The 22,049-nt window shown below is 40.8% G+C and overlaps 1 protein-coding gene across 2 annotated transcripts in view; it reads left to right on the top strand.

Moving 5' to 3' along the window:
- COL24A1 (collagen type XXIV alpha 1 chain) overlaps positions 1–21,007 on the top strand; it is a 301,453-nt gene extending 280,446 nt beyond the window's left edge. For both annotated transcript variants that reach the window (XM_019501556.1, XM_019501555.1), the window contains 7 exons: positions 10,600–10,635; positions 10,736–10,762; positions 12,500–12,565; positions 13,391–13,559; positions 15,286–15,395; positions 17,285–17,500; positions 19,524–21,007. In XM_019501556.1, the coding sequence (XP_019357101.1) occupies positions 10,600–10,635; positions 10,736–10,762; positions 12,500–12,565; positions 13,391–13,559; positions 15,286–15,395; positions 17,285–17,500; positions 19,524–19,670 (771 nt within the window). In that variant the 3' untranslated portion in view covers positions 19,671–21,007. The remainder of the gene's footprint in view (positions 1–10,599; positions 10,636–10,735; positions 10,763–12,499; positions 12,566–13,390; positions 13,560–15,285; positions 15,396–17,284; positions 17,501–19,523) is intronic.
- The last annotated feature ends 1,042 nt before the right edge of the window (positions 21,008–22,049 follow it).

Here is a 22,049-nt window from a genome sequence, read left to right as displayed (position 1 = left end):
TGGAATTGAGCTTGCATGTTATATTGTTATACCAATGTGTGATACTCAAATCCCTCATACCAAAATGCTACTTTAAAATGTCATCATCTAGATGATCTGGCTGTAGAAGCAAGTAGGTAATTTGTTTCAGTGAAACCCATAAATAAATTTATAAATTTATTTATTTATGGGTTTCACTGAAACAAACTAGTTAATTGCCTCTAGAGAATCAGGAGCAAACATATACAAGAGCTGAGTTTCAGAGCATGCAGGCCAGCAGCTGAAGGATTTGTGTTGTGTAAGCATGATAGCACTGATAATGGTACACACAATTCAAATCATTATCCTTTCTTATTAGCCTGCTGAGAATATTGTACTTGTTTCTTAATGTAATTAATGTTCAAAATTATATCTAAGTTATATAATAGGGGATCTACAACAATTCTGCCGGTAATGGCTCTACAGAAGTGAAAGACTGGTAGTTAATGATTATGCTTGTTTCTGTTAAATATGTACAGCAAATATGTGTATGTGTGTGTACAGATCTATATATTTATGTGCCCCCATCAAGCTTTGTATAGACAACCACAGGCGGCCTCCAAGCATTCACCCGACCCCGCCTGAGGGGTGTGTCCCCAGAACTTACGTGTTGGGTTGCATTCCACCCTGAAGGGAGCCCTGACAGTCACCTGCCATGGTTTGGTCTTCTATGTTCCAGTAGTGAGGCTCCCTCTCGGGTTTTCCCGCTACTCTTGGTACTACCTGTCAGAGACATTCTTGGGGCTCCAACTCCCCTACACCCCAGCCACGCACCAACCCCCAGGGCCACTGGATGGTGGATCTTTGGCTTGCTCCTCAGCTCGCCTATTCCCAGCAATCACGGGGCGTACAATTGTCTCCACCTTTGCACCTGTCCCTCCTCCGAGGCTTCTGCCCAATCTTGCCTCAATCTTCCTCCATGGCCCTGCACCCGCTGAGGGTCATTCCTTGGTCACCATTCCGTGCACCCTCCAAAACAGAGTAGGTCAAAAAAAAGAGGAAAAAAAGAAAAGAAAAAAACAACGAAGGGGTCTGGGTGTGGGCTTCTGCCCACCCCACTCACGGATCTGCTGTCTTTGACCTTCTCCGATCCCCCAACGTTGTCCCTCTTTTGCTTGGCAGTCCCGCTGATCAGGGTGCTGGGCCTCTCTGTCAAGGGATCCCTGTCTCGCCCCTACCGGGGCTGCCAACCTCCCTGGGACATTGGCTGGGGAGCAACCTCACCCTCCAGTGTCCCTGCCACTTCTCTTGCCATTTCCCTGGCGCCAGCTTTTAAATTCACTGGGTGGCAGTTTTTTATGATGTCATTTGCCGGTGCCGCCACCAGTTGGCAATAAAAGCAGCTGATAAACTGCTCCAGTGGCCCTTCTCAGCGTGGCTCGCTCTTCCCTGTGGGAGGTAAGTATTTCTTCTTTTCAGGGCTCTTTTTCCCTTTCCTCAGGCATGTCGCCCCTGCCTTGGGTCCCGCCATAGGAAGCCATTCTGGCGCCTCCATTTTTATTCTCCTAGGACAGTATGATAACATTTTGGAATTATCATGTTTTCCAATAGGTAGCCAATATAACCTGCCTCCTGTTATCTTTGTATTTCCTCTCCCCTTTCCTGCTATTGTTTTACATTCACTTCTGCTTCTGTTTCTTAAATCAGGTGGATGCTCTTTGTGTGCCCAGTGAGCGTTCATATAGGGAGACCTCAGTCCTAACCTAGGAACTCCTATAATAGATTTTATTTTAAGACAACTTGAACATTACTACAAGAATTTAAGCTTTAAACTAATTTAGCTCAAAATTTTTACATATTTTTGTGGCGGAGCACCTTTGGGTTGCTTGCCACTTTAGGGCTCTCACAGGCTCTCAGGGGAGCCTGTTTGGAGGAACAGCAGGGGAAACATCTCCCATGTACCATTTAAAGGGGGAAGGTGTGTGCCAGGGCACTGTTGGTGCCTGCCACTTTAAGACTGGGGCCAAGTGGCCAGCAGATGCTTAATTGTGGCAGCCATTTTAGAGCTCTGGCCACCCATATAAACAGGGCAGTTCACTGCTAGAGGGGAGGCAGCAACATTGCCTGGCTGCAAGGCTGCTTGTATCATCTAGGAGGTAAGGGAAGAGCTGTTAGGAGGCTTCTGGTCCTGGGCATGACCTAAAACGGCATCCTGCTGGGAGTGGGTGGCCTGCTGGGGCTCTCAGTGGTGTGGGAACCCCCAGGAAATGCCAGGCCAGTGATCACCCTGGTAAAAGGCAAGAAGGAGTGCCTTAACCCTAGTCCTCATGTTTGGGTGGGTTTACGTTACATCAGGGAGAGTTGGGGCCAGACATGGCTGCAGTCACTTGAGCCCTCTGTGGGGTGCGAGACCCCCGAGAAACCCTGAGGAGGGAGAGTGGGGGCCAGGCACTGCTGCAGCCACCTGAGCCTGTGGGGTGCAAGACCCCGAGGAAAGAGAGTGGGGGCCAGGCACGGCTACGGCCACCTGAGCCCACCAGGGAGGGAAGCCCCATGGCCCCAAGTGAGGGGGCAGTGATGAGAAGCCTCAAGTGAAGGGGGCAGAGATGAGTAGCCCTGAGTGAAGGGGGCAGTGTGGAGCCCCAAGTGAAGGTGGGCAGAATATAGAGAGCAAAATGACATGCTGCTCTGGGGGGGAATGAGAGGCCCTGTGAGACCCTGGAACACCAGTCATGGTGTAAGTTACCCCAGCTCCCACCACCGGGTGGGTTAACCCCTAGTAGGGGCAAGAAGGTGGACCCAAGAGAGTGAGGGGGCTAGTGGCAGAGGCCTGAGATAGAATACCCTCAACTGTTCAATCCTGGGGCCAGGACCAGAACGGTCAAAAAATCCAGGGGCCCACCGCAAGGGATGCCCAAAGCTAGGGTCTGGGGTCCCAACTGGTCTTGGAGGTAAGGCTAGGGCCTGTGTGGCCAAAGATCCTGGGGGAACCATGCCTGAGAGGGGAAATGGTTTCAGGGAGCTAGGCAGCCAGAATGAAGGTGGGGTATGCCGCTGGAATGGAGGGATCTTAAAGGGTCTGAACTGGAGGATTCTGGGGCCCAGTGTGTGGCTGGTGAGATCAACATCTGCATGCCATCTGCGAGGCATGGGCTGCCATGTAGGGGAGGTTCAGAGCAGCAGATAGCGCCCCCTAGCATCAGGGCATAAAATGGGCAGCCTCGCACCTTAATTAACATCTTAATTAATTAAAAACAAGGCATGGCAGGCGAGTCAGGTGGGGGGCATGCCCAAAGGCAAGTGGGGAACTTAGCACTGTGGCTAGGTGGGGAGTCCCACTTTGCCACAGTTTTATTTGCTTGAACTCTCTTCTTTGATCCTAATGCTCTTGAAACAATTGTTACCTGAGAAACCAAACAAATACCAGGTTTCTCATTTCAGACTATTGTAAACTGCCCTACATATTTAATTCTCATTTCTTCTTTCCAATTCAGAAGAGTTGCCCACACAGAAGCTGTCTGTTAGGGCAGCATTGAGCTGAAAATGCTCTTATATTTTGAAACCCATGCCAGTATTAATCATCAAGAAACAGTGGTATCCATTATTGTCACAGATATTATATACCTAATTTCCTCTAATTAATGGGCTCATCATACAAGACTTTTCAAGAGAATGATGTGCAATTCTAAGCACTGGCTATATAGGTTAAACTAATGCTACTGTGTATACCTAAGTAATCTTGAAAATTGCTCTGTAAAAGTGAAAATCAGACACATTTTTTGATAGCATAAGGCATTGAATTATGTCAGTGTCCCTTTTTGCTAAAAATACTTGTATGTTTTATCTTCTGTGGTCAATCTGTAGTCAAACAACAGGATTTTGCCATTATCACCATCACACTGCAACGTACCATAATAACTTTCTAAAGTATAGTGTCTCCCCTAATTTACTTTTCTCTAAATTAAACATGGACGAATAGGATTCCAAACAGATTTGATTTTAGGACAGCAACTGGATGGTTCATCCTCTAATAATGAGAGTTCTGTGCTTTCTACACAAGGTTTTCTGCACAACTTTGGCCTAACAGCAAGACTAGGGACAGACATTCAAAAAGCCTGAGCCTGAATTGATTCAGTCTTTGCAGATTAATCTAACCTGGCTCGGCTGAACTGGTTTGTAACTGCACAGACGTGCCCGAAATGCTGGCACATGCCTGCGGTAGCTCAGGCTAGAAGCTGGGGAGTGCTAGAGCAGCCCTCCTTTCCCTTTCACAGTGCTGAGGTGAAGGGGGGTACAGCCAGGCCTGGGCAGGATGTTCTGATTAGGGAGGGGTTCCCCACCTCCTGATAAGCCCAGCAAGCAGTTGATAACACAGCGTTTATCACCCCTAACTCAGTGTTTATCAGCCCATGAAGAAAACAAAGAAAACAAAAGCTTCTCTTCATTAGTTCAAGCTCTTCTTAAACAACTTTTTCCAAGGAAGGAACAGAGGGACGTTACCAACTACCTGTTGATTAGCTCCAAAAAGCCCTAAGCAGCCCTGTCTGCCTTTGTCTGGTCTCCTACAGCACAGTGTCCGGTCTCCCACAGCACGGACCATAGCTGGAATGTGGTATGCTAGCTAATGCTGAGAGGTGTCTGTGTAAGGCAGAAGGGAGGGGGGAATCCCTGTTTAAGCAGTGGGAGGTCGGGGTGGAGCAGGGAGAAGCCAGGCAGATGCCTGCAGTCTCTGCTGGAGCTCCACCTAGGGAACAGAGGGGAGGGGCCAGCTCTGCTGTGAAGCAGAGAGCCCCACCCAGCCCAGACAGCATGCCAGGATGCTGGGGGTGTCTGGTTTATCTTAAACCAGCAAGAGGTCTGGGACAGACATTGCATGAATTGGTTTGACCCAAATCAGTTAAGTCTGATACTACATTCAACCAGATTTATCTCAGACTGGGTTCAGCCATTCTCAAACTGGTTTATATGCACTGAACATCTGTTCTGTTACAGATTTAAACCAGTTTCTGATCACTTAAACAGGTCTCTGTAACATCTGTCCCTAGCCTAAGAGCCTACAGGAATACTCTGCCCTGAAATGAATTGTATCTTAGGGCATTTTTCCATGCATTCTAGGGGTGGGCAGGGAAGGGGGCGTCACTTTAATTAAAGCATTCTGAGAGCTGCTCTAATTAAAGTGCCACTGTGTCTCAGGTATCAGCATCCCCATGCTTCAAAATGGTGGCAGGGGCACTTGAACTAGAGCTTGTTCGATGAGCTAGTTCAAGCACCCTGCCACCATTTTGAAACATGGGGGTGCTGATACATGAAACACGGAGGCTGGCTGGAGTAATTACCATGCTCCAGCAGAGTCAATTAATCTAGTCTTAATACATTTTTTGAGTCTTAATTCATTTTTTAATACATCTGATAAATTGAGACTTCTCTGACACTGTAATTACAGTGCATTGAAGCAGCCTCTGCACTCATTTATAAGCACCCTTAAGGTTTAAACATTAGTTCATAAGTTTTGACCATTTCACTGGAGCAAGAAGGCTGGAAATAGATGTCACCATATGAAGTAGATCAGCTGTGCTGGGATGCTGTACATTATGCATTGATTTATTCCACAGACCTTTCAGGTGTTCCCATATAATCTTTAAGAAAATGCAGAATACAAACATTTAGAAGCTATGTCTCCTCCTAATTACCACAAGTATAAATCAAGACTATTTCTATCAAAATCAATGGTGTTAGAACAATATAAAGCTGGTGTATATGAGAAGATAAGCAATACCATACGTCCTGATTTTCAGAGGCAGAATACCACAAGTCACCTTAAAACCAGCATACGTTATGGGTGTTCAGAACCCTGCAAAGCAGACCCACGGACATAAGACCTTGACTGTGTTAACACTAACACACATGCTTAACTTTCAACATATGAGTGGAGCTGTTTAAGTTATTAGGTCTGCTCAAGTGCTTTAAGTTAAGCATGTGCAAAATTTTTGTAGTATCTAGACCTTAAAGTATCAAAGAAAATAAAAATAAAGGAGTTTTAGCCTTTGAACTTTTGTGCTAGTGATCAAATGCAGTGCTTAAAAAGATTACAGAGCATGTTACAAATAATTCATTCTGTTGTTATTATAATTCAATTCTCTGTTTTTGTTATTAGGGATCAATTATTATACTATTCTCACTGCTTTAGTTACTGTTTGATCACATTAAAATTCAAATAGATTCATAAAGGTGATCCTGGACATTCCAGAGGGACATTCTACAATTAACTTAATCTATAAAATGTGCAATTTAACTTTATTCTGCTGCTCTATGTCATGAAGAAAGAGCATTTATAACATCAGTACAAGATTTCCAAAAGACTATTTGCAATTTTTTTTATATTTAAAGGGAACATAAAGGTAATTGAAGTTGGCCTTTGAAGTTTTAATGCATTTAAGAAATATAGTATACCCAAAGAGGGTTTATCTCAGTAACAATTGGCACTGCAGATTTACTTTTTCCACATGGGTTTCATTTGCAAAGAGACAGTGAATCAAGGCAGATGGAGTCACATCACTTCTCAGATGGAATCACATCACCTATGAAATGCTTAAAATTAATCAGAACAATACAATTGTCAGTGAAAAGAAGGAGGAAAAATCCTCTGTAAATCTCAAGCATTTTAAGACTATGTTAAAGGCTTAAAATTGTAGAGCATATTCCAAAAATATAGAATTTCTACAGAATTGTTCAGTTATTTGAGAAATCTGATGAAAGTTGTAAATCTCTGTATCCAGGACAACAACATCTATTCATCAGAAATCAATGCTTACTTAGACCGTTGAAGCTTCTGCATCTTGATATAACTTGGCTTTTGCATAATCTACTCCTGAACCAAAAAAATGAAATATCTCCTTACCTGGTGGAAAACATTCCATGAGCTTCTATTATTCCTATTCTTTCCCTTTTATACCAATAATAATATCAAATGCATTTCACTAAACCTTATCAGAGTCCTGGAATATATATCTACTGGTTTGATAGGTCCTTGAAGCAAATAGCAAATCTGCTGCTGATATCATTCATTTCATCCAAAAAGTCATTCAAAAGGTCAAATATTCACCTGAAGTAAATCACCACAGCTCTCTTGAAACTAGTTAACTAACAGCAGCTGAGGCCATGTTCCAGAAGTAGTTATATGGAAGTCGTTTCCAACATCATTGCTGATAATACCTCTGTCATCAGTCTTGTAATAATAAATAATAGCAAGACTATGTTGTGTTGACTTAAATTGAGATTCTCAGGGCACTTTAGAAGTTTTGTGCTACTAGCCTCAGAGGAGGAAAAGTAAGGTACAGAAGACTTAGGTGACTTGCCAAAATTACACAGAGTTAATCATATAACCTACATCTAAATCCTATTCCCCTACACTGGTCATTAATCAATGGTGCCTTTGTAAAATTACAGTGAATGTTGGTTTGTAGGATGAAGGCAGTGGCTTATAGTGTTGAAAATGTATACAGCAAATGAAATAAAAAAGCTGGAGCCTACTCACAAAATGCAGGAGTTGAAAAACTGAGTGTCCCTGATGATTATGCCACTGCCTGTTTTATTATTAAAGATACACAGAGACTAAGCCTAAACATAGACAGATACCTTCAGTTCTGCATCTTCTCCAATATTACTGTACAGACATTTATAGAGCCATGCAGGTCTGGGCCGTAAAGTCTTTATAGCAGCTCTGAGTGAAAATCAGAATGCTGTCTCAGTTGGCTGCTGTGTTCTCTCTCATGAATTTTACATCCCATCTTTACATCTCAGGACTGATGACATGAAAAGTTTTAGTTACCTAAATGAGTAACTCCTACCTGCTCAGCCATCCTTTTATTTAAATAGCTATCAGTCTAGTGTAGGATCAAATCCTACATATTTTGTATTATCCCAAATTCTTATTGAGATACAGAATCAGGCTCATAGTTTTATAGTTTTATTCAACACAAGGATGCTTCTTGTATAAATATTTGTTTGGAAATGTCAGATGAGATGCTCCTTGTGCATGTGTTAAGAAAAGAACTAATGCAATAGTTTATTACCATAATGAGATTCTGGGCAGGTCTGCTCTAGAATCCTTCCCTGGTATAGTAATGCTCCTTAGCTATATGATTGATTTATTTATATATTTCTATACTGGCAAAAAGCTTTACTGCTGGTGAAGTTACACTGACATAAAATGCTTTTCCTAGGAAAATTTATTTTGCCTGAAGAGCTTGTGTAAGTTCAGCTAGGAAGAGCACTTATAAACTTCAATGTACACCAGTATATTGTCTTTGCCAGGTATGCCCTTTGTCTTCCGTGTTTCATTCTCTCTTTTGCTAGTATTAGGCTGCTAGTACCTGCTTCTTTCTTCTGTTCAAAGTTATTGTTATGATTATTTGTATTACAGCAGCACCTAGAGGTCTCAAGTATGTGCAGACTAACAGAGTTAAAAAGGGAAATGAATTTTTGAATACTTATTATTAAAGATTTAATCACATTTTTCTTGAAAAAACAAATGGGTATTAATCAATGGAATAATTAGCTATTTAGGAGAGGCAGGGGGAATAATGACTTTGGGAAGATAAGTCTGGGTTGAAATGCAAGGTGTAGAATTTTTCTCTTGACTTTTCTGCTTTATGTTGTAGTCTTGTGTTGTTTACCCCCTAAGGAAAAGCCCTTGCTGGCTGCAACTGGCTTTTCCTCCTGCTGTTTAATATACACCCTTCAATGAGATGTCTCAAGGTTAGGGACAACGACACACTTTTTTCCAATAGTTGGAAAAAGTACAAGAAAAGCCTGTGTTACCATTGCTGAAAATGTACTTTTTTCTGTAGATAAGAGAGAATTTATCTAAAGTGCTCTGAGAATCTATATTTAAGTCAACACAACATAGTCTTGCTATTATTTATTATTACAAAGCTGATGACAGAAGTTTTATCAGCAATGATGTTGGAGAAGACTTCCATATGACTACTTTTGGAACATGTCTTCAGCTGCTGTTAGTTAACTAGTTTCAAGAGAGCTGTGGTGATTTACTTCAGGTGAGAATTTGACCTTTTGAATGACTTTTTGGAGAATTTGACCATTTGAATGACTGTGGATAAGAAATTTTACTTTATAGTAAGGAAGCCTCCATAAACAGTTTATTAAAAGTTAATAAATGACTGTGGGGTATTTTAGTAATTGGCTGAACAATTATTGCTGAGTCTAACAGGTCAGCAAATTCCTTTGAAACATCTCTAACACTTTGTTTTGATATGCTTACAAACACCCCAAACACATACTGCTTGGCTAGGGACAGATATTCAAAAAACCTGAGCCTGAATTGATTCAATCTTTGCAGGTTAGTCTAACCTGGCTAGGCTGAATCAGTTTTGTAACCAGACAGACAACACAGAAATGCAGGCACATGCACACAGTGGCTCAGGCTAGAAGCCAGTGTGGGGGGTGAGTGGTAGAGCAGCCCTCCCTTCCCTTTTACAGTACTGAGCTCAGTGGGGGTGGCATGGCCAGACCCCTGCAGGATGCTCTGATTAGCCCAGCAGGGAATTGATAACAGTGTTTATCACCCCATAATTCACCCCATAAAGAAAACAGTTGAGGGATGTTACTAGCTGAGGGGGGTGTAGCCAGGCCCTGGCAGGATGCTCTGATTATTCCCCACCACCGTCCTAAGCAGCCCAACAGAGAATGTTTATTCCCCCTAACTCAGTGTTTATCAACCCATTTAGAAAACAAATCCTCTCTTCATTAACTAATGGAGCTCTTCTTAAACAGCTCTTCTAAGAAAGTTCATTAATCTACCTGTTGATTAGCTCCAAAAGCCTGTTTGCCTGTTATCTCCCACAGCACAGACCATAGCCAGCATGTGGTCTGCTAGCTAATGCTGAGGTGTCTGTGTAAGGCAGAGGGGAGCGGGGAATAATTCCTGCTTAGCAGGGGAAAGCCAGGCAGATTCTCTGTGCCTGCAAGTCTCTACTGGAGCTCTGGCCAGGGAGCAGAGGGAAGGGGCCAACCCTGCTATGGGGTAGAGAGCCCCACCTAGCCCAGCGAGCATGCTGAGATGCTGGGGTTGTCTGGTTTATTTTAAACCAGCAAGGGCTCTGGGACAGACATTGCATAAATTGGTTTGACCCAAATCAGTTAAGTCTGATACTACATTCAGCCAGGTTTATCTCAAACCAGTTTCAGCCATTTTCAAACTGGTTTATATGCACTGAACATCTGTTCTGTTACAGGTTTAAACCAGCTTCTGATTACTTAAACCGATTTATGTGTAATGTCTGTCCCTAGCCTTTGTGTCTGTAATATGCTTATCACATCTGTTAATCTTTTATTAATCCTTTTTGTGCTATTCATAAATGTATCCTTAACATCAAATGTAAATGGACAAACAAAGGGCTCTGGGTGTCAGGCCAGCATATTTTACAAGAACTAAATTCACCTTCAAAAGATGCACAGCATAGTACATTCAGGAATGGAGAAAAATGATCTACAGCTTTGTCAAGGATTCTTTGTGCAGATCACAAGTGTCTACACTTCACTATATAGTGGTATTTGCTGAGTTGTTGTTGTTGTTTATTAATGCAGTGCCTCTTTTAACGATTGCATTTTATTTTCTCATAGGGTCCTCAAGGACCGAAGGGTCATCCAGGTCCGCCTGTAAGTGTGATTAGCACCATTTTTATATAACCTTCCCTTGCATGCATAATTGAAAGACACTTGCAGTAGATTCTCATACCTGATTCCTCTCCTTTTGTAGGGTCTACCTGGACCACCTGGGCCCAGAGTAAGTTTCAACACTGTTTTTTACAGTATGCTACAGTACAATGCAAGCCCTCATTGTTGCAAATAAAAATGTTGAGGCCTTCTTCATAGGTATTGCTTTCTTCAGCATCTTAGGTAAAACTGAAATGTTCTTTCATATAAATCTAATAAATAAATACACTAATAAATAGTACCTATTGCTTTAATGTGGAAGCTGACAATGGATTGTAATCCTTTTACCTCACACATTTCAGCTGTAGTTGTCAGCTGTGTTGTTTAGTCCTAAGCAAAATCTAGGCTTATGCTCACAAACCTGGGTATGATGGTGCCCAGGCTCTGAGAACAACTTTTGGTTATGTTTGTATGGTAAAGTTAAGTCCCTAGTGCCAGGACCCTCAAGCACACTGCCTTGGTTTGGTGGACAGCTTCCTAAATCCAGAAGCAGATTAGATCAAGCTGTTTGTTATGGATCTTTTTTATCCACCTTTTTCTATTTACATAAATAGGCTTGTATAAGAGCTATACATGTGTTAGGTTACACTGATGGGAGGACTAGTTTGAGTCATAGCATCATAGGGCTGGAAGGGACCCTGAAGGATCATCAGGTCCAGCCCCTTGCATGAGCAGGAAAGACACCTGGGCTCAGACAACCCCAGCCAGGTGACCGTCCAGTATTGTCTTGAAGACCTCTAGGGTAGATGATTGCACCACTTCTGGGGGGAGCTTGTTCCATAGTCTGGACACCCTAGTTGTCAAGAAGTTTTTCCTAATGTTCAGCCTGAAACTATCTTTCAGGAATTTGTGGCCAATGTTTCTAGTTTTTCCCCAGGACGCCCTGGTGAACAGTTGTTCATTGAGCCCCTGACATACGCTTCTGATATAGTGGTGAGCTGCAATCAGGTCCCCTCAGCCTTCTTTTCTTTAGGCTGAGGAGTCTCAGATCTCTCAGCCTCTCCTCGTATGGCTTGCCATGCAAGTCCCTAATCTTGCGGGTGGCCCTTCTCTGGACCCTTTCAAGCTTTAGCACATCCTTCTTGAAGTACGGTGCCCAGAACTGGACACAATACTCCAGCTGCGGCCGCACCAGTGTTGAGTAAAGTGGGAGAATCACTTCTTTGGATTTACTGGAGATGCACTGCTGGCTCATATTCACGCTGGGGTCTGTTGTCACCACCAGATCCCTTTCATTTGTAGTGCTGGTCAGGTTAGCGATGCCCAGCCTATGCTGGGGGTTCTTCCTTCCCAGATGCAGCACTTTGCATTTCTCTGTGTTGAACCTCATCTGGTTCCGTTCTGCCCAACATGCCAGCCTGTCTAGGTCTACTTGTATCTGGAGCCTATGGGCCAATACATTATTGCTATTGATACTGTCATTCTCTTTCAGGAATATACTTGTGAAAAGAAATTAAAGTGATATATTTTTACCTCTATAATCATTTTAGACATTTATTTCTTCCATTTTTTCTGGGGGTTTTGTCTTTTTAAAAATAAGATTTCAAATCGTATGCGAATCAGTGGTTGCAAAGTACTTTACTAACATAATAAAAATGCCTTAAATATTTTGGTGAAATAGGCTTTTTTGTCCTTTGCGATAAGTATACCTTATTTGACCTATGTTTTTTTCCCAGAGACTTGTATAGAATCCATCAATTAAACCAATACGTTCCTTCAACAGCACCAGGAAAATTTACAACCTTAGTTGTAGAATATTCTCTATTGATGTTACTGCTTCTCTGAAAAGATTTTTGTTGTAACGCAGAAACAAATGGACATCAATGCTGCTATTCAAGCCTTGATTGAATCAAATGCTGCACTACAGATGGAGGTAATATATTTTACTTTATTTACCTTGGCACATAGAGACTATCCAAATTAAAAAGAGTTCATTCAAGGCCAAAACAGGGTTCCTTTACAAAGATTTTATTTTAAACATATTGAAAATTCAGAGAGTATTTTGGAAAGAAAAAAATAATGTATAATATGATGAAATGCAACTGGATATATAGAACACAATATACCTTATGTCAAAGTAAAAAGAAAACCCCATAGTAATCCTGTTGTTTAATCATGATTAACAATGAAGGAAAGGCATTATACATATTATACAACATTATATAATATGAGGTTTATATCTTCAACTTCATACCTGAAGATGAGAATCATTTAGGCTCTGATCCAGCAAATACTTGTATGTAATCTTGTAGTTATGTAGTCCCATTAACTGTTTACCCATTGAGATTACATGTATGAATTTAAGTGTAATTGTACATATTTGAAGGATTGGGCCCTAAGGCTTGACTTTACTATTCAAAATTTGAGAATGCAAAGCATCACTTATTAAATATCTTAATTTCTTTTCTTCTTTTCTTTTTTCTGTTTTCAAATTCCATGTCAATGTTTTATAACAACGTATCTGCATGATTTTAACTCAACTCCATTTTCTTTGCTCCAATATATATTTTTTAATGTACTAATTTGTTTTAATGTGAATCAATCATTCTTAATTACTTCATATCTGGATGGCTACGTGTATCACAAACACCTTTTATTTCTCTCTGGATCTTCAATGGGCACTTAATTTAACTGCATGTGCTATTGCTATGGTATTTCTTTGTGGTAACACAATTGCTAATGAATGACCCCTTGACAGAGGTACCAGAATACTGAAGTAACGTTTCTAGATCACAGTGCAGAGATATTCAAAACATTACACTACCTTAGCAACTTACTGCAAAGTATCAAGAACCCCCTTGGCACCCGAGATAATCCAGCACGCATCTGCAGGGATCTGCTTAACTGTGAACGGAAAGTGTCAGATGGTGAGTATTTGTGTTGCTCAAATCCTCACTGTCACTACAGTTAGATTATGTTCTTTCCACATGTTAATTTTTTTCAGAATAAAATTTAATGAGTAGCATTATAAAGATAAAATATCTTTAAAATAAAGATATATTTTTGTATTTCTGAATATTATTTGGAATCACATCACTATCTGAAACTGATTTGGTCTCTGTGGGTGATAAAAAAAAAATGCTGCTTCCAGGTTATTCCAGCTTGCTGGTACTCAGAGATGAACTTATTATGAGTGAAAAATCTTTAAAACAATCTCAAATTTGCACTTGATCATTGAAAGGATGGTTCATGTTGGTGTAAAGCAGGAGTAACTCATCTAAAGTCATCTGATGTGTAGCTGGTGAAAACAAGGCTTAGAGATTTAGCCTGGAAATATCAAAGTATCTTAAGAAAGTGATACAAAAAACAAGAACTTTTGGTTCCAAAATGATACCTTTTATTAAACCAACTGGAAAATGGCAAGAAAATTGTCCTTTTCTGCAAGCTTTCGGGATCAAGTGCCTTTGTCAGACTCTGGGAAAAGTGAAGGTGGTAAAAAGTCCCCTTGGGTAGGAAATAAACTTCATTTTTGCACAGAGGGAGCTGAAGATGGAAGGCTGTCCCTCTCAGTCCATGACAGTGTGTGAACTGTGTTAAGTAGCTCTTTGATATGTTGATCAGGTAGAATTCCTTCCCTGGAGGTGTCAGATGGCAGGCAGGGAGGTAAAAAAAAACTTCCTTGTTGTCCTGCAGTGAAGTTTAAAATCCAAAATTGGCTAAAATTCGGCATCTTCCATATTTCAGGGGTGTACTTGGTAGCCGTGTTGGTCTGAGACAAAAAGACAGAAAAAACTAGAACTCTCGGTTCCAATCCTTAAGAAAGTGAGGCACTCAACACCCACTGAATTTCATTTCCATTCATTCAGCTTCATTCATATTTAATTCCTTCATGTCCTTTTGAAAATCCAAGCTTTAATCTGTCCATCTATGTTTACCTCCTCTGCCTTTTACCATGTTACATTTACTTGTACCTGTTAACAATTAGTCACAGATTTATTATTCTAAATTTGGAGGTAAATGATATTTTCAGAATTACAAATATATTTTCTAACACTAGGACACTAACTCCTAACACCACATTCATGGGGCTTTGTACTTCAACAGAACTGTCATATATTGCTTAAACTGGTACAAATCCTTATGTTTTTCATTAATCTGAAGTATATAGACTGAATGCAAGATGCGTTTTATGCTGATAAATTAGGGTTTTCTGCTTACACCAAGACCCTCAGGATTTGCAGCTTGATAGAGTTGGTCATATTGGCCCAAGTAGTAACAGCATTATTCTGTTTCACTTTATGCATTCAAATGGAAGACTTCTGGCCACACAGCTGCTATTTTTGGCATTTAGATGCAGTTTGCAATCCTGCTACATGTGCAAAGTGGACACACAAATACCCACATGACTACTGAGCATAGCTCCATATATGTGTATGTTGAAAAGGACACAAAAAAGAAGATGAAACCATTGAATTCACTTTGTACCCCAGTGTAAACATTTTGCTTCTGGTTATAAACACAGGGTAACTCTAGTAAAGTCAAAGCCAATCTAAATTTAGTAATCTAACATTCACCCCAAATTGTGGAAAGTTGGCATTCTTTAACAGCAGTTATATCTTTCTCTCCTTTCTCTCTGGGATTATAAATTGTTAGGAAAATACTGGATTGACCCAAATATTGGCTGTCCTTCTGATGCCATTGAGGTTTTCTGTAACTTCACTGCTGGTGGCCAGACATGTTTATCACCCATCTCTGTGACAAAGGTAGGCATTGCTTCTCAGTGGAATATGCTTCTGTGTTTAACTCTAAATAATAATTTACTTAACAATTACCTTGGCCAGTTTTATAAGTGTTGGCCTATTAATTTTGCCATAAATTAGATAGGTCTCTGTTTAATCCAATTGTTTAATGTGTTTCTACTTTTGTACATCTCCCTGTTTATCTTTCTATACATCTATAGAAAGAGTATATATTCTATATATTCTTTAGCTGTAGTATTTAAAATGGTCCCCCTTCACTGTGTTGTCCACTTCAGCAGTCACAAAGATGGTAGGAGACAGAGTATTTTCTACAGTGTCCATTTATTTATTTTAGCACTTTTTGAAAAATTTAATAATGCAAAATGTAAAAACATTTCAGAATTGCATGTAGACAGCCTAAATAGCCATCATTTAAGACAGATAAAATCCACTTTTAGTAATACTGACATCATTACAATGGTATTGACAAAAGGGTTGCTGCTCTTGACCATGTAACTAAATTGTTAGGTACAAAGCAGTTTCTCCTTCTGTCATGAAATGCATGTTCATATATTTTAATTTACATTTAAATCTTAAAGAAACCAATTTAATGTTCTGTGCGTACACACACACCACAGACATCTTCAGTGCTGTGAGAGAGATGGTCCTTTGGAAGAAAAACCCAAGAGGTTCCCTTCACTGAGTTTCTCCTTTATTGTTAGGTGTGTGGGAGGGTACCAGGGGCTGGAGAGTTGGGGGGAGGGTGTTCCCTTCTAATTGAATGAGCCACAGTCTTCCCCTAACTGTGTGGATCCACTGGGATTCTGTCTGCAGCGAGGACCTGGGGCTTCATGCCAGCTGAGTCCCCAGCATGCTGTATTGCTGTCCAGCAACCAAGTCTGTTGGATCTGCATTACTAACGATCTGCAATCCCCCCAGCCACAGTTGAGTGATATAGTGCGAGCAGAACAATGAATGGGAGTTAGGAAGTTCTGAACTCTGAGCTCTGAACTCTGCTCCAAAACTTCCAACTGACTTTGTGCATGTGTTTGTTTGAATCACTTATACAAGAAGTTTCCTCATCTGGAAAACAAAGCCAGCTACCTAGCTTTTCCTGCACTATAGTGATGTTGTAACCATTAAGTAATTATTGTTTAAAATTCATTTAAAAAGTGTTAGCAATGAGAGGGTCCAGAGGAGGGCCACTCACATGATCAGGGGGCAGCAGGGCAGGCCATATGAGGAGAGACTAGAGGGCCTGAACCTATTCAGCCTCCACAAGAGAAGGCTGAGGGAGGATCTGGTGACCGTCTCCAAATTCACCAGGGGAGATCAGCAGGGAATAGGAGATGCCCTGTTCCCCTGGGCACCACATGGGGTAACTAGGAATAACAGCCACAACTTGATAGAGAGCAGGTTCAGGCTAGACATCAGGAGGCATTACTTTACAGTTAGGGTGGCTAGGACCTGGAACCAATTTCCAAGGGAAGTGGTGCTCGCTTCTACCTTGGGGGTCTTTAAGAGGAGGCTAGATAGATACCTGACTGGGGTCATATGACCCCAGCATCCGTTCCTGCCCAGGGCAGGGGGTCAGATTTGATGATCTGCTCAGGTCCCTTCTGACCCTAGCTACTATGATACTACTATGAGAAGGTATGCATTATATAGACTTGTATACAATAATGTGCAATCATTATTATGATAATGATGGGTTCCAAATTTCTCTCTAACCAACAAACTTCTTGAAGAAAGCCAGAAATGTGCACTTTGCTTTGTGTCCCCCATTAATGGATAGAGATAATATTCAGTATAAATGTCACATTTATATGCCAAGTCTTTCTAATTGCACTCTTGCTGTTGTACACGATACAGCTTCGTGTCTATCAATGCACATTTCTTTTTTTTTTATTTAGTTGGAGTTTGGAGTTGGAAAAGTGCAGATGAATTTTCTTCATTTACTGAGCTCAGAAGCAACCCATACCATCACAGTTCACTGTCTGAACACACCAATATGGGGAATAAATGAGGCAGGTGCCCAGAAAACATCTGTTAGCTTCAAGGGATGGAATGGTCACGTGTTTAAAGCAAATACACTAGTTGAACCAAAGGTGCTTCTGGATGAGTGCATGGTAAATACAATTTGGTATCATTAACCTAATGGTGGAATTTACCAACCTTTCCTCAGTGAAACTTGTTTGTATGCTTGTACATATATATCATCTAGATATTATTCAACACATGAAGCTAACTTCCTTTCACGTCATTTACAAGTGTGTCAATGTGTCAGCTATTTGATATGATCCAGAGTATATACCAGAAATTGCATTTGAGCAGGGCTCTTGCTCTTAGCATTAGATCCCATGCTCCCTCTTGTTACCATGCCCCAGCTAGGCACTGCCTGTTGGTGCCCCTTTGCTTTGGCACCTGGGGCAGTCTCCCTTCACCGCCTCCCCCCCCCCACACACGCTTGTTAACAGCACTGCAGGAGGTAATTTAGTCTAACACCCTGATCAAAGCAGGACCATCCCCAACTACATCATCCCACCCAAAGCTTTGTCAAGCTGGGTCTTAAAAACCTCCAAGGATGGAGATTCCACCATCTCTCTGGGTACCCTGTTCCAGTGCTTTACTATCCTCCTAGTGAGAAAGTTCTTCCTAATATCTAACCTAAACCTTGCTGCAACTTGAGACCATTGCTCCTTGTTCTGTCATCTTCCACCACTAAGAACAGTCTAGCTCTATCCTCTTTTGAACCCCCCTTCAGGTATTTGAAAGCTGCTATTAAATCCCCCCTCGGTCTTCTCTTCTATAGACTAAACAAGCCCAGTTCTCTTAGCCTCTCTTCATAAGTCATGTCCCCTAGCCCCCTCACCATTTTTGTTGCCTTTAGCTGGAGTCTCCAATTTGTCCACATCCTTTCTGTAGTGGGGGGCCCAAAACTGAACACAGTACTCCAGATGTGGCCTCACCAGTGCTGAATAGAGGGGAATAGCAAGTTCCCTTGACCTGCTGGCAACACTCCTACCAATGCAGCCCAGTATGCCATTAGCCTTCTTGGCAACAAGGGCACACTGCTGGCTTCTATTCAGCTGCAGCTGTCCCCAGGTCCTTTCCTAGAGAGCTGCTGCCCAATCAATCAGTCCCCAGCCTGTACTGTTGCATGGGACAGCTACTGAAAAGTGCCATTTTCTTGTGAGATTCTATGAGATCGTCCTCTCTTCCTACATTAAAACTATGCAGATTTCCTGCAGGATTTTTTTACATATTACTCTTTACAGGAATTTCACTTGTAAGTGATCTCCACTGCTGCTTTGCCCAGTTAGGCAAGAAAGAAGTGGCTGCACCCACAACTTTTTCAGCTGAAGACAAAGTGATATTGTTATTTTATACATTTTATAACAATATTATTGAGATTTAAAAAAATAATCAAAACAAAGTTCATGACAGAGGTGTTCCCCATAATTCTTAAAAATACCTCCTAAAGCCATGGAGCCTATAGAATAGACAAGTATGTTTGTCTCAGTTCAAGTCTTCATTAGTACGTATAGTAAGTTAGACTTTTAAGAAATGCTTCTCTATCAGTGCACGGGGAAACAGCCTTTGTAAAATTACAGAAGTCCTGCAAGCACTGATGGGAGAAGGGTTGCCTACATGTCACATACCTCTCTCTCCCCACCCCAATAATACATGCGCCTTGTTTTGGGAAGGCAGAATGAAGAAAAAAATATTTTTTCCAGTCATATCCTGGCTGAATCCTGACCACAGGGGATCCTGACTGCATGGCTGAATCCTGACTAGCACCGCTCAGGCAAAAGCTAGCTTTAACCCTTTCACGGTTGCTGCCATATTAACAGTAGCTTTTGGCTGAGGAGCCAGAAGCTGCTGTCAATTCATCAGTGTCTGTGAAAGGGTTAAAACTAATGCCGAGCAGTGCATTTCATGCCTGTGCAGGGTCCCTATTCTTCAATTCTGGCACAGAATAAGAGATGCATCCCAATTTTTGGAGGCCTGATTTTTGAGGGGAAAATGCATATGGTATACAAGTGAATATGGTATGTTCACTTGTATCTCTGATTTTTTGCATTCCAGATTCTCTCTGTTATGAAATAACCTGCTGATATATATTTAATCCTCTAATTCTATGCATTCCAGATCCAAGATGGCAACTGGCATAAGACACAGTTCTACTTTCACACTCAGGACACTAACCAGCTTCCAGTTGTTCAAGTGCATGCATTTCCTCATCTTAAACCAGGACAACAGCACTTCTTAGAAAGTGGTTCAGTGTGCTTTCTTTGAGCTTCCTGACTCTGCTCTGGTGTATCATATCATGGTGGAATTGCTGCAGACAACAAGTAGGGTTTTTTGGGGGGGAAGTTTTAAGAAAAATGAATTTAAGCTGAAATCATCTTGAAACTGTGGAAGCATTTTAAAGCAAATTGTTAGTTGTATCTTAAAGAATCTCAGGAAGAAAAAGACTTCCTCCTAAGAAGGAGAAATGGCATTTAAAATAGACTACAACAACATTGATAAAAGTATTTAATTTTTTAACATATTGGCTGGTGCTTTCGTGTACGATTCCCTGGAACTCAGCACTATGTACCTGAACAAGAAATTCTTTGGGACTCCTAGTGTTCTCAACAACCTATTTAATAGCACTGTACAAGACACCCTAAGCAAGCTGGAGACATGCAGTACAAAGGAGCAATACTGGCTAATGCTCCCAAATGTGCAATAGCTTACATACGAGAGTAAATTATGCCACAGTACAATAAAGGTTTTTTTTAAAACACAAAGTCATATTATAGTCCTCTGTGGACACATCATCTGAACAGATGGTACACTACCTCTTACGTGTTTCCTGTTTGTGTTGCCTGGTGCTCTTCTTAACACAAGGTGCTTGTGGCTTAAGTAGATATTATTTGATTTCCTTTTTCTCTTTCAGACTGTATGTACTGGTTACATCAAGATATGTTTCTGTTGTAAGAGTACCTATTTTAAATTGTTGGTCACATACTTTGTTACAAGGAAAACCATTATTTATGTGAAATTTTTTGAATGTTTATGTTTATTATTGTGAAAGTGGCATGAAACAGCACATTGTATATGGTGCTTATGGGCTGAACAGCTTTTTTAGCCATTGTAAAATTGTAGGAAAGCTGCATACAGTAGTTTTGGTCTGTAATTTCTGTACTGCGGTTAACTATTTTAAACATCCAACGGCGTCTAGGGGATATATTGTGTATATATTTTGTAACTTGTTGAAATTTTTAATGCAGCATGTCTTATGAAGAGCTGTTGTTAAATTATGATAATCATAATCATTTCAGCAACTCAGAAATTCCATTTTTCATGATATTATTGGACAGTTTCAGTTTTATGTTATTAAATTGAGCCTAAACTGTTCAACCCTCAATTTTGAACAAAATTACTTCTGCCATTTCAACTGTAATTCTAAAAGGCTTTGCAAACACCATGCCAGCATCCGTTATCAAAGCAATGTTCATTCAGTAACACACAGCAAAATTATACCTCACTGTACTTGAAGGGTAGAGTTTTCAAACAGCAATTCATTTATGCCACGTTTATCCACAGTAGACCACACTTACCCAACTATAATAAAATGTGCTTCAAAATAACTGTTTCTCTTTTATTATTTTGGTTCCTCTTGTTTTCAGCAACCATGAGAAGTGTACATGGACTCTCTTATTGTAGCAAATTATTTTTATTACCTAGGGAATCATATACATATATAGAGAGCAATCTACAGATATTGATATCTATAGATATATAATATCAGTCATGGTCATACAGGATAGCGCAAGGTTGTTCACTTTTAGAACACAAAAATACATGCTCCTCCAATTTTAATCCTTCTGCTGAAGTATCAGTTATATTCCCTAAGAACCATGAAATATGCCTAATGTAAAGAAACAAAATAAAGAATGATATATTAAGGGAAGTGGAGAAGTTGATTCAGTCTTTCAACTGCCATTTCAATGTTTTAAAAGCAGTATCATTGCACATGTGCAACTGGGATCATATTGTACATATTTGTTTTTTGGAAAAATGACATCTTTGTACAAGCTGTGGTTTCTCTCTACTTCTACTAATATCATTCTCCTGAGGGCCCCGCTACACGTTCAGATGAACACTGGATAGAAACCAGTACACATTTTTGAGCACTAACTCTGTAGCTGGTTGGCTCACTTTACAGCTGGATAGTCATTTTATGGTGCGATAATTACAGTGCACCTCACCCATCTGCAGTTATTACACAATGGACCAGTGACTGGTGCAGCGGATGTACCATGTAGCAGGGGCCTCATTGTCACTGAAACCTTTACAGCTTATTCTCTATGGTTGGTTTATTGCCGGCGCTTCTGCTTCCCAAAGGCAGCGCTGTGTTAAAAGAGCAAATGCCTTTTTAGATGTTAACAAGTTACTTAAGAGTAACCACCTCACAACCTGATGCTTATCCGGCTTCCAAGTGTTATTGTAGCTGATGCGCCACGTTCTTCAACACCCCTCAAACCCGAGGAGGTGCAAATATTTTGGCGAGGTGGTCGGTTGTATTTTTGCAAAGGGCTTTTAACCCTGAGGAGCCACCTCAGTGCCTCCCCTCCCCAATTTTTTTAATCTTTTTTTTTTTTTTTTTGCAAAAATATTTATTTTGAC

Source organism: Gavialis gangeticus, unplaced genomic scaffold (assembly GCF_001723915.1).
Source record: "Gavialis gangeticus isolate Ggan-Ray unplaced genomic scaffold, GavGan_comp1, whole genome shotgun sequence".
Classification (NCBI taxonomy): Eukaryota; Metazoa; Chordata; order Crocodylia; family Gavialidae; genus Gavialis; species Gavialis gangeticus.
Note: the sequence above shows the minus strand (reverse complement) of the source record. Positions and strands in the feature narration are given on the sequence as shown.